Below are 18044 nucleotides of genomic sequence, written 5' to 3'. Positions count from 1 at the left end.
AGCGTCTAGTAATTATTTCTCGAAAACTAAGGGAGATCCCATTTTTTATTTATTGGGCGTTTAAAGGACATTGCAAGCTATGTAAAAAAATTTTTTAATTAAAGATAGATTTTTCTCAAAAAATCAGTTTAAAGATTTCTTTTTGAAACATCCAACAAGTTTTTAAAATTTGTTGCTTGAAAATATTTTGTTCAAAATTTTGTCTTATTTGCTCCAGACCAGATAGAAGGACTAAAATGTAAGACGAAGAGGGAGATTATTATTGGACAAGATAAGAAAAAGGATATAAGTCAATTATTGCGAGATATGATTGAATTGGAAGACTGGGATTAAAATAGTTATTAAGAGTTGAAGATTAACTCAGAGATAAACCATATAAACGTAGATGAGCGAAGGATGATAAACAATAGAAGTGGATATATGGTGGATACACCTGGAGATAAATGCACTGTTTAATTTTTCATCTGAACACTTAAGAATCATTTAGACGAATACTACTCCTATCCATTTAATGTTTTTTTCGAATATTAAAAAGTTTATCAGGTGAATTTCAGAATTCAAATTATGTAAAATTATATAACAAATATTGTAAATGATAATCAAGATACCCAACGCCTGACCAACAAGAAAGAAGGTGCCAAAGTAAGATTGAGAAATTCGACTGAGAGTCACGCGATTGCTCACTGCGGACAGGTCGCAATTAAACCAGGAAGTTTATCAGATTACGGGTTATCATCGCTACAGGTTAGAGCTCAGACATTGAATCAGAAGTAGATAAAGAATAAGAAGGAGAAACAGGGCGCGAGATGCTACATATGATGTTTCTCTATACTTCAAAGTGAATCGGAAGTGGCAATGTCGTAATTACAGCATTTGGTTCGTATACACTAACCTCCTCTCGTTCACATTGCGTGACATAATCGAACATCTATCCACGTAATCGCTTTCTAACAAGCCACAATATAAGTTAAGATTCGCCTAAAAATTGTTCACTCACAGTTGTGTCAAAATTTGTCAAATGAGATTTGTTATCTTTCTGCAATCGTTATAAACAAAGTATGCATCGGATCGATAAACCAAGTACACCATTGCATTCATCACGAAAATATCGAGATGAAAATTTTTTTGTTTTTTTGTAAACCCATTTTTTAAAGAATTAGAGCATTTGTTGTTCAGCTCACCGTTGCTCCGTGCCTGTAGATATGGATTTGAAAGTTGTGTAATTATTTTTAAAAAAACTAAGAGTTATATCACAAAAGTGAAAACACCTCTGGATTCGTCTTGGAAATGTCTCATTGTAATTTTTTGGTTTTTTTGTTTAAACATTTTTTTTAACAATTACGCCATTTGTTATATTTCTCCAATTGTTATAAACAGGAATGCAATGGTGCACTTGGTTTTTCGATTCGATGCATACTATGTTTATAACAATTGTAAAAAGATGACAAACGGCGTAATTGTTTAACAAATTATTTAAACAAAAAAATGCATACCGAGATATTTCTGAGACGAATCCAGAAGTTACTCTAACTTATCACGCATTACCGAAGCAAAATCACAACCAAAAAAAAAAAAGTGGCCCACTTGACAAATTTTCTCACAGTTATAAACAAAGAATACACCTCTTATCTGGCCTCCAGGCTTCAGCACAGCGTTTACTCTGCCACGTTTTACTTCAGGAATCGACAAAAAAGAACGATCTACGTCCGTTCGCGTATGACGAATGATGGGACCCAATGCGTCTCTCAGCTCTTCAATTATGCATTACGCGCTCGAGATCAAGAACTGATATCTTCCTCTAAAATTATGTTTTTATGGTGTGACAAACAATGGGCGACATGGCAGATACTGGAGCAAAAGAAATTGGTAACTGAATAATTAACCCTGACGGAAGGCTGTCGTGAAGATCAAGAATACCATTTAAACTGAAAGTACTCTTCATCTATTATACGCAATCATTGATTTTCGGATTACTAATACCATGCTAATAGTTCTCATAACGTGTAATTTCTTCTGCATTTTGTAATATTGTTGCAAGTTTCTGTTCATAATTTTTATCTGATTCTTCTGAACTCATACAGGCTTTTAATAGTATACACTCAGTGCCGGATCACGGGGAGGGCTTGGTGGTGCTGAAGCACCGGGCCCCACGCTAGTGAGGGCCCCCTTCTCCCCAAGAAAAACATATAATATACAGTAAAATAACCCGCTTATAAACAAAAATAATAAAGTCCTAAAAAAAATTTTAGTAAAATTTTTTCAATTAAATTTTTGAATTTTTTTATCATGAACTTTTTTATCATGAACCCTTCTCCCCAAGAAAAACATATAATATACAGTAAAATAACCCGCTTATAAACAAAAATAATAAAGTCCTAAAAAAAATTTTAGTAAAATTTTTTCAATTAAATTTTTGAATTTTTTTATCATGAACTAATTTTAAATGAAAGTAAAATGTTAAGTCCAGCCGCCTTAAAGGGGCCCCAACGTTATTTTAGCTCCGGGCCCCGAAAGGTCTTAATCCGCCCATGTATACACTTAATAATTTTAGGCTTATGAAAAATTAATGTGTCAAATTAATTTTTTCGAAAATTAATATTTTCAAATTTGGTCCAAATAAAATTTGACAGATTTAAAATGTCAGGATAAAACATGCAGAACTGTAAAAATCCATGCTGATGATAAAATAATGGACTATTTTACTGTCTCTCGAAACGTCAACTGTTGTTTTTTCACAATAAAGTATATTCCTAACATCATTTATGCCTTTTCTGGTATTAAGATGTTGTTTTTACACCTAATACACTTTTTATAACTACCTTGACAAAAGGAATGCAAAATTAAATTATTTTCAATTAATTAATATATTAAATTAAAACTTTCAAACTGTATGTACTTCATATTAATTTTTTTTTAAATTTATGAATTATAAATCATTTTTTTTTATAATTCAATAATTTACAACCATTATAAAAAGGTATCAACCTATTTTCCATATGTCACATACTTTCCGCTTCTTGCTTTGAAGATAGTCGAAAAACGTACCGTGAACTTGAAGTAGTTCTAAACGATGCGACCAAGAATAGAGGTCAGACTTTGACCTTAGTTGACACTAACAATTTAAAAAAGGAAGACATTTTGGCAGTTACGTTAACCAGAATAGAACGAGGTGAGAATGTAACAGGAATCAGTCACACGGTCATAAATCTGACTTAAAACGAAGAGCAAATAAATCATCGCTAACATTAGTGTTTTCAATTTTTATTTTTAAAAATAAAAATGAAAAGTATTATCTTATTTTTTCTTATGCAACTTTCTATTAGCTAGGAAGTAGTTTCTCATTTCCATTAAAGGAGACACCCTTAAAATGCCTTCTTGAGCATCCTTACTTGGTTTGAAGGGTCAGTAACATCCTTCAAGACGCCTTATTATTATTATTCTTAAACCGAACACTTAAGATTCTTGCGATACTGATATGGTTTCAAAGGCCTAAAACGCCTCTTTTACAACTATTCTAACGCTTTATTCGAGAAGCGGTCTACTCCCAAATAGAGTTAAACCCAAGTTATGGACGCATCTGCCACAAACTACGAATCCTCCGCTACAATTTTGCGTTAAAAACGTTTTTTCAACATTTTAAAAGCTATCAAAGAAATAATATGAATTATGTTCTTTAAATAATACAAATTAAATTAATAAAAAATCTGCAATGAATGAACGAGGACCGTATTGGCTTTAGGTGAAGAGAGATAAATAGCAGGATGATATTTGTTAAATAAATGCAGAATAAAATTTTTGTGTCATCGAATTCAATTATAATTCGTCCTCGTCACTGTCTTAGAGTAAATTTTAAAATTTGTCATCAGCTTCCACTTAACGGGACAGCTTAAGTCTCGGCTAGTTGAAACCCTTAATAACCCTATGCGACTATTCGCTACTCCGACACTAAACTTTTGCTAAACTTCACAACTAAATTGCCACAAGGTAGTTTAACGAGTGCATTTACACAAAGGGGCTTGAACCTTGCCATAATTAACATGGAATTTGCAGTGAAGGAAAAGAATGGCTTTTAAAATTGCTGGTTATTCCGACCTCACGCAACAATGTAGGGAAAAGGTGTCTAAGAAGGGCCCGCTTCCTGGGACGGGCGCCCCTCAACATTTTTATATAAACATATGATATTCATCAATTAAGTAGGTAGATACATTCTCAGTAGACTTCCATTTAGTTAGAAAGTTCTTTTATCAACAATACAAGTAAATTAGGTGTAAAAATCAAGTTAAAATTATTTTAGAACTTTAGGTTATCACTGTAATTAAAAACTGTAAGTAGCTGTTATACGTATATATAATTTTCGAATGCCTACGCGTACCGGAATTTCCGTACAAGTAGCCAGATTTTCTTGGTAAGAAGAATTTTATTTTCTGAGCTTTCAAGATATTACATAATTTTAGATTAACTTTCATGTTGTTTTAAACAGCCGATACAGCTGGATTTCTGCATTGGCCATACCCAATGCAGCAAATGTACTTTTTCACATTTATCAAAGTTTATTTACAATTGTCTTTATATAACGCTTATTTTAAGTTGCATATATAATGTGTCATCAAAAAACATCAAAGTTTAAACAATGAACTGTCAATTAAATTGATCAATATAAAGTATTAAATATACCTATTTTTATAGTTTGTTGAAAGGCCTCTTTTAGAAACCAGGATTCTAAGCGACATTTGACTTTTTTTTTCCAACATCAAAATTTATTATCTTATGAATCTTCTTCAGCTCGTGAATCAAGCGCCTATTTTTTATTATTAAAGCATAACAATATTCATAGAAACTGAAAATTAATATATTATTAACTTGAAGAAAATGTTTTTAAAGTGTTCTCTCCGCATCGTACTGTCTAGTCATTCAACTTTTTTAGCGAATAGCCCTGGCGGAACGAACAGATTCCCCTTACTTTTTTCAGCTCCGCGAATTAAGCCTGCAAGATTTTTGCTATTCGTCATTAAAAGTTAGGTATACATTTTTGCATATTCTTATTTTTCCATAAACTCATTCAGCCATAAAGTTCCCAGATTTTTTAGACGAACACTAGACGGGAACGCGAACTTGAAAAACAGCCTGCAGTCCGCCGGATGGCGGACTATAACCTTCAATCTTTGAAATTTATAGTTTTTTAATTGAAAACGATATAAATAACTGCAAAGTGCTTACAATTTAATAATTTTCAATAATATGTGTTTAAAATTAAACAATTGTTAAATTGAAATCACGAAAATTTGTGAATAAGATTAAATTTAGATTTACATGTTCTAGATTATATAAGAACTTTAAAAGATTTAAATTCAACACATTTTTTTTATGTTGAAAATTTCAAAATAGAGTTCCTGACATCGTAAAATTCTAAATAAACAATTGCTCAGAATTCTTCCGTTCCTAAATAAAATGTTATGGGATGAAAAAATTCTATTTGTAGCATTCGAAGTGTAACAGTAAGAAATTTAAACCATTCGGTGTTTAGAAAATTGTGATTGAACACCAGGAAAAGATCATGAAGATTTTTCGAATTTTTTAATTGGATCCATTCAAAATTGAAGAGTATCAAACTGAAATATTTGAATTTATATGATAATAAAGTGGCCGAAAAATAAAACTTAAAAGTAAATTGTCTTCAATCGAACACATTTAAAAATTTTTTTTATGTTTTTATCTTTCAGCGATTGACATAGAGAAAATCTGAAATTTGCATTTTTCAGCACGAAACTGGAAAAGGGACTATTTGTAACGAAATTTTAGTACAAATATCCGGCTTTTTTCAGTGCACGCAGACATTGCCTTAAAATTAATAAAATTATAAATATTTGTGCTACACTGAGAATAAAGATTACTTGAATCAAAGGAATCTATTACTGAAAATATTTGATGCTCACCGAATTTATTTGAAATTTGTCCAAATCAACCTAGTGGTCAAATTAATCTTGAACGCTGTCAGCAGATACTTGAATTCTACTGTGATTGTATAAGAAATAAAACCAAACTAAAAATCTGAATTAGCTTACATATCCTTTTTAAGACAAAATGCCACCTTTCAGAAAGATTAACAATTGTACTCCCGAAGATAAAAAATACTAAGAGTCTAAAAAATACAGAAAACTGATTGAGAGGAAAGTCGAATTTTTAAAATTTTCCTAAGAAAATCTCTTTTTATGTTTCTGTGTTCTGCGGTTAGAGCAACTCCACTTTCCTAGTTAAGGGAAGATTAACGAGAACGCCTGCACGCAGAATTAGCGATGGTAAGTAGTCTTGCATTAAAAATGAAATTGCAATATAAATGCCATATAAATTGGCAGGTTAACAATGACTTTAGAGACCGTAACGAGAAGCCAATGTGTTACTGAATGAGGACGCCAGTAATTTCAGGAAATCATGTTTTCCTTACGTATACTTTAATCGTTCCACATGCAATGTTCCTAAAGTGTTGGTTCGTTGGTGGTCGAGTTAAAACTTTGAGAACCACGTGTGAGAGTGCAGCCCTTCATTTCTCGACCACTAGATCTGCCACGACTAACACTTTGCATGAACGGTAAGTAGTAATATTAAAGTAGCGGTACGCCTTGTGCAACCTACTAACTGATATATAATTTCTTTTCTTACATTCAGAATTCAGTACATCTGTCTTATATCTTGTACTTCCTGACTACAATCAAATGTAAACAAGCCGTTTAAAGCAATAAGAATATGTGTGACCTGTATTTAACATCTCATTGCATAAAGGTAAATAGCTTAGGTCGTTGATCTAATGACTCATTATCTCATAAAGTAAACACTGTAGGATCAGAATCTTCAGCTTGAGTTCCTCTAAATATTTATTCCCTGCAAACATTGAATTAAGTGGAATGATACAATAAAACATACCGGTTTTTTAATTTGAACAGCATGAATGCCATGTGCAAGATAGATGCTGCAATTAGAGTCACATACCTCACCGAGAGTGAAGAGCATATCTAATCGGCTCTGTGTCAACCACACAGGTGACTTTAACCGGCCTGAACTTACGGGAATAAAAAGAAAACTTTTCCCTATAGTTTATTTTAATTTCACGTGATTCCTTTTCTTTATTCTTGAATTCTTATTTCATTTTTCAAGAAGTATTTCATATACTCACTATATTAATTTACCAATTTTATTATAGGCGCAGTAAACATTGCATCGAAAAATAATGATAATAAAAATAAAATGACAAGATTCCTGAAATTTCAATTTAAAATTTCATGATTATAAGTCCCCCAATGAACTTTTTTTTAACTTTTGTGGAATTGAGTCTGAAATGTTCAATTTGCTACATTTTCAAATGAAAAATTGAAATAATTTAGTTTTGAGCGTCTATTTTTAAGATATGAATGGCAAACATTAATTTATTACCGTAAAAAAGAATAAAAGAGAATACTTAAAATTCTCTAATTTAAAATTTCTATTGTCTTAAATTCAAAAATGAACTCAAATTAAGACGAAAATTTGTCCGAATTTAAGATTGCAATATCTGAAATTTATATTTAAATCATACATTTTCTGGAATTCAGATAAACTTTACGGCTTGAATCCAGTTACAATTTTTTTAGGGTCAATCAATTTCCTGAATATCAGAGTTGGAAGGGGATCTAGTGATTTTGATGAAACTTGGTGAAACCTTAGTGTTGAGAGATTAATGTTTGTAGTTAAAAAGCTTCTTAAAATTTTGTTTATTTAGGGGGTTAAAGAATTTAGAATTTTTCGACTTGACTTTAAAAAATTCTATATCTCTTTAACTGCTGATCGAACGTCCATGATTTTTGAAAACAACTTTTGAAACCTAAGATCTCTTCTTTCCGATGATGGGCATAAAAATGTAATAAAATGTTGTTAATTATAAAAAATATCGTTTTTATAAAATCAATTTTTTATAATGATTTCCAGTGTGCAATCGACTTGGAACCTCAATGACCGTTTAAATAAATGCCTAAGCTCTCAGAATACATGGTTCCGAGATCAATTTGTTATCTTAGTGTGTTCAAAATGACTCGTTAATGAAAATTCTTTTGCGAATACATTCATGAATTTTCTTCTCAAAAAGTAGGATCTTTTCTAGAAAGTGCAAAAGGAGAAAAAGTTCTTAGAATCACTCAAAGAATACGTGAGAATTTTTCCAGAAAGTTTAAAATTATTTTTTTGCATTTTTTAGAATTTTCGGAGTAATATTTTAATTTTCCAAAAATCCACAAATTGCAAAATAAAAAAAAATAATGTAAAACTTTCTGGAAAAATTCTCACGTGTTCTTTGAGTGATTCTAAGAACTTTTCCTTCTTTTGCACTTTCTAGGAAAGATCATACTTTTCGATAAAAAAATTCATGAATGCCTTCGCAAAAAATTTTTCATTAACAAGTAATTTTGAACACACTAAGATAAAAAATTGATCTCGGAACCATGCATTCTGAAAGCTTAGGCATTTATTCCACCGATTATTGTGGTTCCAAGTAGATTCCACACTGGGAAACATTTGGGAAACTCGATTTTATAAAAAAAATTAGAAAAAATCGTGTTTCTTTGTTTCTTTAAACGATATTTTTCCATAATTAACAACATTTTATCACATTTTCATGCCCTATGTCGAAAAGAGGAGATCTTAAGCTTCAGAAATATGTGTCTGTCAATTTTATATACCTTGAATTGCAGGAGTTATAATTGCAGAAAGAGTGATGTACCCAAAGGGGCAATCTCGGCGTTTAATTTAAAAAAAAAACACATCAAAAAGCGACTTAAAAAAATCTAAAAGAAATTTGTAATTCAATTGTTTGTTCTGAAGTATATTCTATATTTCTTTTAATATAAATATTTTGATTCCTTATAATTTGCTAAAAAGAAAATTTATGGACACTCTGTAACTTTCGGAGATATTAATTTTTTAATGTGGCTGCGCGGACTCACTATTCACGCGCAGCGACAGCCACAGAAAGGTTAAACAAAAAATAAAAATCTCAACTTTTAGAACGCAACTCGAAATTTTTATAGGCTATTATTCGTTAATTTTATAAAAGTGCAAAACAAGAATGGAAATATAATTTAGGGAAAATCATAGAAAAACCATTTTTATCTGTCTATAAATATTAAAAGTATTTCTTCTTTTTATTTCGTTTATAATGTTAACAGATAGTATCATGATAAAGTATCTGCTGCTCGATAAAAAAAGTAATTTTGCCACCGAGCTATTACTTAAAAAACGAACAATCCATTCTGTTCATGGATTGTGATCGTGGATGTTTTTGAATCTCTACGTTTCGAGACATTTTTGTCGTCTTTATAGCGAAAAACTTTTACATGACTAATCAGATTAGGTTGCGCTTTGGTTTTTTAGACTAATGGTTCTGATTTTAACAACAACAAGAAATAAATAAATATATTTTGCGATCAAGCTATGAAAGAAAATGAATGAACAATAATAGTTAACTCAAAAAGGATCTAAAAATTTGTTATTATTCCTCTCTAAATAGGACGCACTTTTTTAAATTATAAAAGGAATGCAATGAAAATGCGTCTGATGCAATCTAAATGCATATTTTGAATTACATTAATATATATTTATTGAAATGATACATTTCTAGGGTTAACTGCAAATAAAGATTAAAGTCAAATAAAGAACAACCATTTGATTAATCACCGAAAATAGAATTGATTTGTTTGCGTTTTGGACACCTTTTTGTCGAATATGAAGCACGAGATACACGATGAGAATGTTTTTATAAACGCCGAAGGAGCTTTGAAAAGAGAGAATTTACAATGATAAAACTACATTTACCGATTGTTTAATTATCCTTTCCTTTTAAGAGGTCTATGCATACATGTTGGTGAAGTGCAAAAACCGAAAGCGAAGCGCGAGATGCAACAGGCGCGCAATGAATAGAATAAACCTACTTACTTTATTATTAAATATTATTATTGTATTTACATATTTAACATTATACATTATAAGAAGCAAATTATTCTCATTTATTGCTTATGTTCCACAAATAGCCATCACATCTTATTAACTACATTTTTCATCAATCGAGCATTATAGGCTGTTATGCTCATACGCTCATGCGAACGAGAAGTCTTCCACTTTCACGATTGCAAACTTCTCTCTTCCTTGATAATATAAATAGAAACATGACCACAATCTCGAAAATAGATCATTTTTACCGGCATCCAATACATATATCTACACCTATATAATAATAAACTATTTTTATAATGAATTCTATTTTCAATATTACGCAAAGCAACGTATAATTATGCTAATAAAAGAAATGGAATCGTATTAAAAAGCCTGTCTGAACAAAGTAATAGTAGCAGCGTTGTCTGTCATTATAAAACTTCATCCTATAACATAGCAGGTGCAAATTCATGCAGATATTACACATGCCCGTTAAGAGAATTGCTGACTACCGCGTTAATACTTAAGAAATATGAATTTTCCGAGAACATCTTTTCCTGCAGCATAAATTTTCCGAATGGTGTGTGCTCAGTATAGACCTTTCTATTTTTCAAAGCAATACAGCAAACGCCCTTAAACCGAGAGTCGGTAGTAGCAACAATTAACCCTATTCGCAATCAAGAACGTTTTGTAACACAATTCTTCGACCTTCAAGCAGGAAGTATCATAAACGTCCCAATTACGTATGTAGAATGCATTTAACAAAAGTCTATGAAGATTCTTTAATATCCTTCGATAATCTTGATAAATTTCCTTACACTTATTTGTGTACTATCAACGCTTCCATTGTCACAATTCATGATATTTGACAAGAGCATACAGTAAAAAAAAGTAAAGAAATTAAATCTCCCGCTGTTACCTATATGGCACCTGTAGACGGTTATGGAAATTTCAAATCGACATAGGTGGTCCGCGGTCATGGAGCTCGTAAATCTCGACTTCAGCTTTCAAGGCTTTTCAAAAACTGAAGAAAAGCATAATGAAGTGCACATATGCCAAAATAAATAAGTGTAGAATAATAGAACTTGGAAAAAGAAAAGGTCAGTTGTTGAAAGACAAGTCTCTTCATATTTTATTTGTAATTAAATGAACATTTCACAGATAGAAGGTACTAAGTATAGTCTTCTCCTGAGAATAATGAATAAACATCATTCCAGAAACTTTTTTGTCTCCTTGGAAAGCTCCTGTTGATGATCCTACTACAAATACCAGTATAACGATAGTCCAACACCTTTCAGCGATAGTTTTATGTATTCCATCTTATACCTTTGAACAAAAGTGCGACGAAGCCGACTATATAAATATACGTTTCACCCGATGCTTGGGATTCCTTTCTGCATTCTGTTTGGCCGAAGGATCAAGGAGAAGAGACTGAAGTTTTCAGTAAAGAAATTCTTATTACGAGCGAAATCGATTCAAACTTTTGGACTTACGAAATATTTTTCACAAGCATACAAATTGCATTGTTAAAAACTTAACTAACATTATATTTACAGAAATATAACATCATCAATCGCGCGCGTGTAATTTTTATAATGTGAGGGGAAAAATAATTTGTAATACAAAATACAAATTTCTAAACATAACCATTTATTTAATCAAAGTTTTTCAATACTTAAATTCAAGCTAAAATTAGATTCTGAGAACTCTGAACAAGGAAATAAGTATCATCAGTTTGTTTTTAAAGTTGTATAAATATAATTTTCATGAATTCCTTGAGAAAATTCAAAAAGATTTTGGCAGATTTGTCCAGAAAGAACCTAAAAAATAAGAATATTTTTTACATGATTTTACAAAACATTACAAAAAATTTCAGGCAGTTTAAAAGGTATTGAGATGTTTTAGAAGCTTGGAAGAAATTTAAAACTACTTTATAAATTTTTGGAAATCTTTTCAAGTTTGAAAATATTGTTAAACCTTCTAAAACGTAAATAAACTTTATTTTCAAATTTTTTTAAATTTATCTGCTATATCATATCAATAGCTTAATTGGAAAAGCACCTGACCGGAAATCAGAAGTTTTGTGGTTCGATTCCCAATGGAGTGAAGATGGAGTAAGATCTTTTTTTCAAGAAATAATTTTAATAAACTTTATATTGCAAGTTTTGGAAACGTTTTAAAATGTTCTGAAATACTTTTTTAATATTCTCTTTAAGTTAATTTTTCAAGACAAAAAATCATTTAAAATTTTCCTCGGAATTAGAGAAACAATTTTTATTCTCTTCAAACCCTTCAAAGTTTTTCAAATTCTTAAAATTCTAGATTAAAAAAAATTGTTAACTTGATAGTAAGCATTTTAAAAATATTTTCAAAACTTGAGAACCTTATAAATTTCTTTTAAAATTATTTAAATTTTTTCTGAATCTTTTTTAAAAAATCCCTTAAATTTTTTAGCATAGTTTTCGTGAAAATTTCGGGAATTAATCAGTAAAGCATGCAGAACTTATTCAACATATAAATTATATTTGGAGCTTTGGAGATTGAAGGCAACATAATACATAAACTAACTCTCTATCTTTTATTACGAATACCTGAAACTGAATTTAAAAAACTGGACACGTAAAAAATTCTACATTTGTAAATATTCTTTTTAATACGGTAATATTTTTTGTCGAGAATAATCTCATGAACATACTAGCAAAGAATAGACACGAAATATCAATATTAAAATTGACTAACTAGTCATTGCATTAATTTGATTAAAAAGTGCATTGAAGTCAAAATGTTCATCAAAAATATGAATTATTTTACAATATGTAATAACTTTTTCCTAAATAAAATGAATTTGGCTAAAATAGTCTCTTCTAGAACTTGATCAAGCTTAGTTCAGCCAAATTCCCATAAAACTTTTAAAATATGTATCCCGTAACTCGACAAACTTGAATCAACGAGAAGAGAGTCACTGATTAGCAATAAAATCGACTTAAAAATCGTTTAAATGGACTGATTAAACAGTAAAAATTTATTATAGATGCAATTTCGGATTTAATTCATTTTCAGCAAATAACTACTTTCACAGTAGATCTATTCACATGCAGTAAATAGAAACGAGAACAATCGAAGGAAATTTGCTTTTCCGAATTTGTCTGGAATGTTGTGTGGGGGCTGTTGCGAGCAAAACATGGGTATATATTTTGCTTCCAGGTCGTTGGCGTAAATTTCTGAGCAAAGTATGGAGGTACAACACGGCTCGAAGAAGTATGCGTATAGTTCGATCGGCATGTGTAACCCTCCTCAGTACGGAAGGAATCAGAAAAGGGAAGATACAAAGGATACAACGATCCGCGGCAAAAGCGACATCACTTTACGTCTTTCTTCCTGGAGCAACGATACCACTGAAGTGGCCGTTTGCGGCGCTAACTATGCACTAATTTGACGCAAATCGCTTCTCAGGAGCAGTGCCTCAGGCCTTCTCTTCCCGGCTTTGGTGCCGCGTAATATTTTGCGGTAGATGCGCGGCTACTCCCTTTTTGTCAGATTCATTTGTCAAGAATTGCAAATGACCGCGCGCAGCCTCTATTCGAACAAGAATTAATCGCCCGGAACGCTGAGTAAACCGGGACATTAATAGCTTTACTCGCGTTCCTATCATCCACATTCCAAATAATTTTCTTCGACATGTCCAATTTTGATCAAACTCTTTAAGATTATAAATTGTAATAATGCTAAAGAGCTTGCATTTAAATTATAAAGGTTTTATTGTTTTTATTATAAAACGAAACCAACACTTTAGTAACAATTTGCCGGACCGATTAACTGGGCTTTATTATAACCTTTATTACAATCTGAATAAGTCGGGCTTTAACCCCAACTTGTCATTTAAGCCTGTAACCAATTAATTGGTACTGATATCTGAAAGAGTTGGGCATTCACCCTAACCAGCTCACATTATAACATTTTTTAATTCTTTGCTATTATTTATAATTTATTATATAATTTACCACCTTAGAAGAAAATTATAAATGTTACATCAACGTTTATCTTTGGAATCTCCGAGCAACGAATTATGCAATTACAGTGAATAAAATAAATTGCGATCGGAAGAACCTTTATCCCTTAGAGCCGCAATTTAATCAATTTTCAAGATCCTAATTTTCTCAAAACAAAACTTTACAGCCGAACGGAAAAAAGTAATCTGGGAGCAGAAATGAATATTGCACACAATATTCACACTCGTGAATCGTAAAGATATTCTTAGGAAGCGCTCAAACCACTTCCGACATGGAAATTGCTGAATTTAACAAACCATAAAATAATACAGTGGTTTCAAAATTTCTTGTGAAATCCATTATGATATATCTCGATAGATTACAGAACACTGATTGCGATCCTTTTTTTGTAGCCACATTTTGTTTTGAGAAGCAATGGTATACTTTATACCATTTTGAATAAAAAGAAGAAAAAAAAATATATATATATATTCCTGATAGCTATTTTGTGCAGTAGAATAAGCTTTATATGGTCAGACGCATAAAGAATTGCACAGTCGATTTTACCTTTCACTACATCCGATGATGTGAAGGTCATTTCACAGCGTGAATTACCCTTTTCAATAATAAGATAAACGGATTTTCTAAATCATTTAGTGAATATTGATTAAACAATTTTTTATGCATGAAAAATAACTAAATATAAATTTCTATGTTATACTAATTAAGAGAAAAATAAAAGAATTTCGCTGAAGACGTTAAAGCAGTTCGTTTAGACCGCAATAGTTTTTTTGACTTTGATGGAGCAAAACATTTACTTACAATGACATTTAGTTTGTCTCGCTCATTTAGTCAGACCAGGTAAATCATTTCTTCCAGCGCAAAGTAATTTGAGCTGCGGTTACATGTAACAATAATTTGATTTAGGCTCTAGAACTATTAATTAAAAATCACATATTTCTAACGCTGAAGCTTTGCACTTTACCGATTTTATTCAAGTGTTTTGAATTATAATCTAAATTCAAAATTAATTTGAATCTTGTCCTTGACGAAAGAAGAATCATGAGAAATAGGACTAAAAGTTTTCGGAAAAGCAAATTCTATAGTTTGTGACAAATATTAATAAAATATCCATTCAAGTTTAAATATTTCAAGTTAAAACTGAGTTCAATCCTCACATGTTCCTCACGTTAATTTATAATATTAAACACATAATTTAATCTATGCGGAGTGCAAAAAAGTCCCTCCATGATGAACTTGGGATTCTGAATAAAGTTGCACTATTAAGTACGGGCAAATCAGTAATTGTATCGACTTTTCTTAAAATTGTTTACATGTCAAAGCATGCACAAAAGTACTCATACTAAAAAAGTTGAGTTTTTCCAAACTTGTACAAGTTTTCAACTGTCCATGGGATTTATGTTTCCAAAAGTTTTTTCTGAAACAGAACAAATGTGGAACTATTTGATACCTTAGTCCTATTTCACCAGAACCATTTTATAAATTCGATTAACACTTGTCAAAACAAATTAGGGCTTATTTTGAGATTTTTCGGCACTTTAGTCATATTTCGGTAGAACTTTTTTGCGATACTTGTACAAATGCTAAAATTCTACTTGCACTTTTTTACTGGGGTTGAATTTAATTAATTATTTCTAAGTACTTTTAAAAAAAAGCTTGAAACACAATTAAAAAGGATAGATTTGGGAACCCATTTTTCTTATTAATATAAGAATATGTAGCTACACAATTAATTTACTCTCAGAAGAATGAAAGCTATGGAGTATGAGATATCGATTTATATCAATCATATGGGATATATAGATACGAGCTAAACTTGCGGGATCTTAGGAGCTTCGGCCAGATGACGAGAGACGATGTGACACATTGGAACGCGTTATTAAACTAGCTGTAAATTAACCACACCAATGTCGTCCCAGTTTTGTGTGAGACATGTTCGCATACTGCGTGTGCTGATGCACTCGCTTAAGTATATGCATCGTCTACGATCTCAGTTACAACTAGATCGCTTGAGATTGTTCCTCTCGCGGTATAAAACATGCAAACCAGTGCACGATTCTTCCAAGGACTGTGGTTAATGTCCCGTTTGATTGGTCGCTTAGGCGGTAAGAATCGAACCATACTCCAGTTCTAGCAAACCTTAGACCATTGATCCCTTCTGTTTTTTCACATCTTTCTGAGGTGGGAACCACCTTTTTACAAAGGTAATCTCGATCCAACAAAGCAGCTTCTGCTTTATCGATTTACACTTTTCGTGGCAAATGAAGTTAAACTTTTTTCACTTCAGCCTAAGACTTTTCCAATAATTCGAAATTATAGTAGAATTTTCAACCATTTTGATCTTCAATTCCTTGGGATTCTTAATTTAAAATAAAGATCGTAATAAGTTATACTAACTTCATATATATTGTGGAAAACTGTCATTTTTTATCAGAGTTTAAGTTGCAAAACAAAATTATTTTATAAATTGAATGATTCCAACTAAAAAGTAGAAGAATATGCATACAAAAATGCACTTTCATGACGTTCTTCAGAAAAAAGTTAGATCTTATGTCTACCTCCTTTAACACTCTCAACATTCGAATTAGTGAAAATCCACTGATTAACAATGCCAAGTCGTTTAATCTTAAGTTAAAGAATTTCATTGCAATGTTCGCAGTTTTCACCTACACTTATAAGTACAGGAAAGCATCTTTATCAATGTTTAATAGAGCTAAAGAATTTTTCATTAAACTCAAAAAGGTCATTCAAGGAGAAATTATATTTCAAACAAAATGTTGTAAGTTGTTTGTAAACAGAAGATTGATAAAGAAACGTTTTCATCGACTCTGAAGTACTTCGTCCGACCAAGTAAAACTTACTCCACTACGTGAAATCCCACTCCCTTCACTTTTTCTAAGATTAAATGATTGAAAATTAATTCATTTGATCAACAAAAGCAACATTCTTGCTATCTTACGATTACAGAAAAAAATGATTGTTCATTTTAAAGTAATTTATCGATGTTGCAAAAACTATTCTAACTTTCTTTTAAACACTGATAGGAGAAAAATTCTCTCAACAAGTATTTGCTAAACTAAAATTTTACTGAGCCAAGAAAATTCGGGTTTTGTTAAATTAACAAAATAATGTGTTGATTGGACACATTTTTTATTGAACGAACCGAATTGGTCTCTATCAATATAATATTTGTTTGATAAAATGTTTCTATGGTTTGCATTACAATGGTTATAAAGAACCAAACTTTTCATAAAATTCATCATCTCTGCGGAAATAACGAAATTCAAAATTACTTACGATTTAAGCATCCCAATCTTGCCTATTTCCTCCATGATTTTTCCAAATTGTCGTATCTCGTTCTCTCCGAACAGCAGTTTATACCAATCACCAAAACTTTTAAAAAATTGTTTTTATTTATCACAGCACTCTGTCCGCAAAAACCAAGATCCGCACTAAATTTATCTTTGATAGAAAGAGGCTTCTTAAAAATGCACGGGATTATTGGCCCACGCTGGTATTTCACCAATTATTTAAAGTCCGAGGACGAAAGAGGAAATGCGTCCGTTAAACTTGCGCGGCTGTTTCGGTGGTAAAAAAGAGCGCTTGAAGATCCTCTCGTCTACCTCGGAGAAAAGTGGGAGAAACAGTCCCGTGAGAGGATACTCGCAGAGTGGAGCACTGCGCCGTAATGACATGGTCTAGGAGATGCAAGGCAGTTTTGTAATATCGCCGGTAAAAAGTGAATTTTCCGAGGTGGGGAAACACGTCTAGGGCCAATCGGAGAGAGGCACTCGTGCCGTTTGGCCAATCAGAGTACGACATTCCAAAGTCCTTCTTCACCAGATGGTTCCTACTGCATGTTATCTTCTTCTCGATAGTTAAGACTAGATATTACATTTCACTAGGCTCGAGTGATGTAACTTGAATTCCTACCTCGATCCAGAAAAGGATCGACATTGCGGCCAATTCTCGAATTAGGAGAATAAATTTTCTTTAACTCTTATATGTTTCGAACTTAGTTTTTAGGCCTTATTTGAAGAGCTTTGTTTTGTTCGATTTAGAAAATAAATTAAAACCCTTCCT

The 18044-nt window shown here is 31.6% G+C and overlaps 1 protein-coding gene across 4 annotated transcripts in view; it reads right to left on the bottom strand.

The window, feature by feature from the left end:
• LOC117167687 overlaps positions 1 to 18044 on the bottom strand; it is a 179145-nt gene that overhangs the window by 139301 nt on the left and 21800 nt on the right. For 2 of the 4 annotated variants that reach the window (XM_033352807.1, XM_033352808.1), the window contains exon 1: positions 17259 to 17629. The exons of the other annotated variants lie outside the window; for them this stretch is intronic. In XM_033352807.1, the coding sequence (XP_033208698.1) occupies positions 17259 to 17293 (35 nt within the window). In that variant the 5' untranslated portion in view covers positions 17294 to 17629. Of the gene's footprint in view, positions 1 to 17258; positions 17630 to 18044 lie in introns of those variants that run through there. 4 annotated transcript variants of the gene reach the window in all.

Source organism: Belonocnema kinseyi, chromosome 2 (genome assembly GCF_010883055.1).
Source record: "Belonocnema kinseyi isolate 2016_QV_RU_SX_M_011 chromosome 2, B_treatae_v1, whole genome shotgun sequence".
Classification (NCBI taxonomy): domain Eukaryota; kingdom Metazoa; phylum Arthropoda; class Insecta; order Hymenoptera; family Cynipidae; genus Belonocnema; species Belonocnema kinseyi.
The sequence above is the reverse complement of the archived record's forward strand: the minus strand, read 5'-3'. Positions and strand labels throughout refer to the sequence as shown.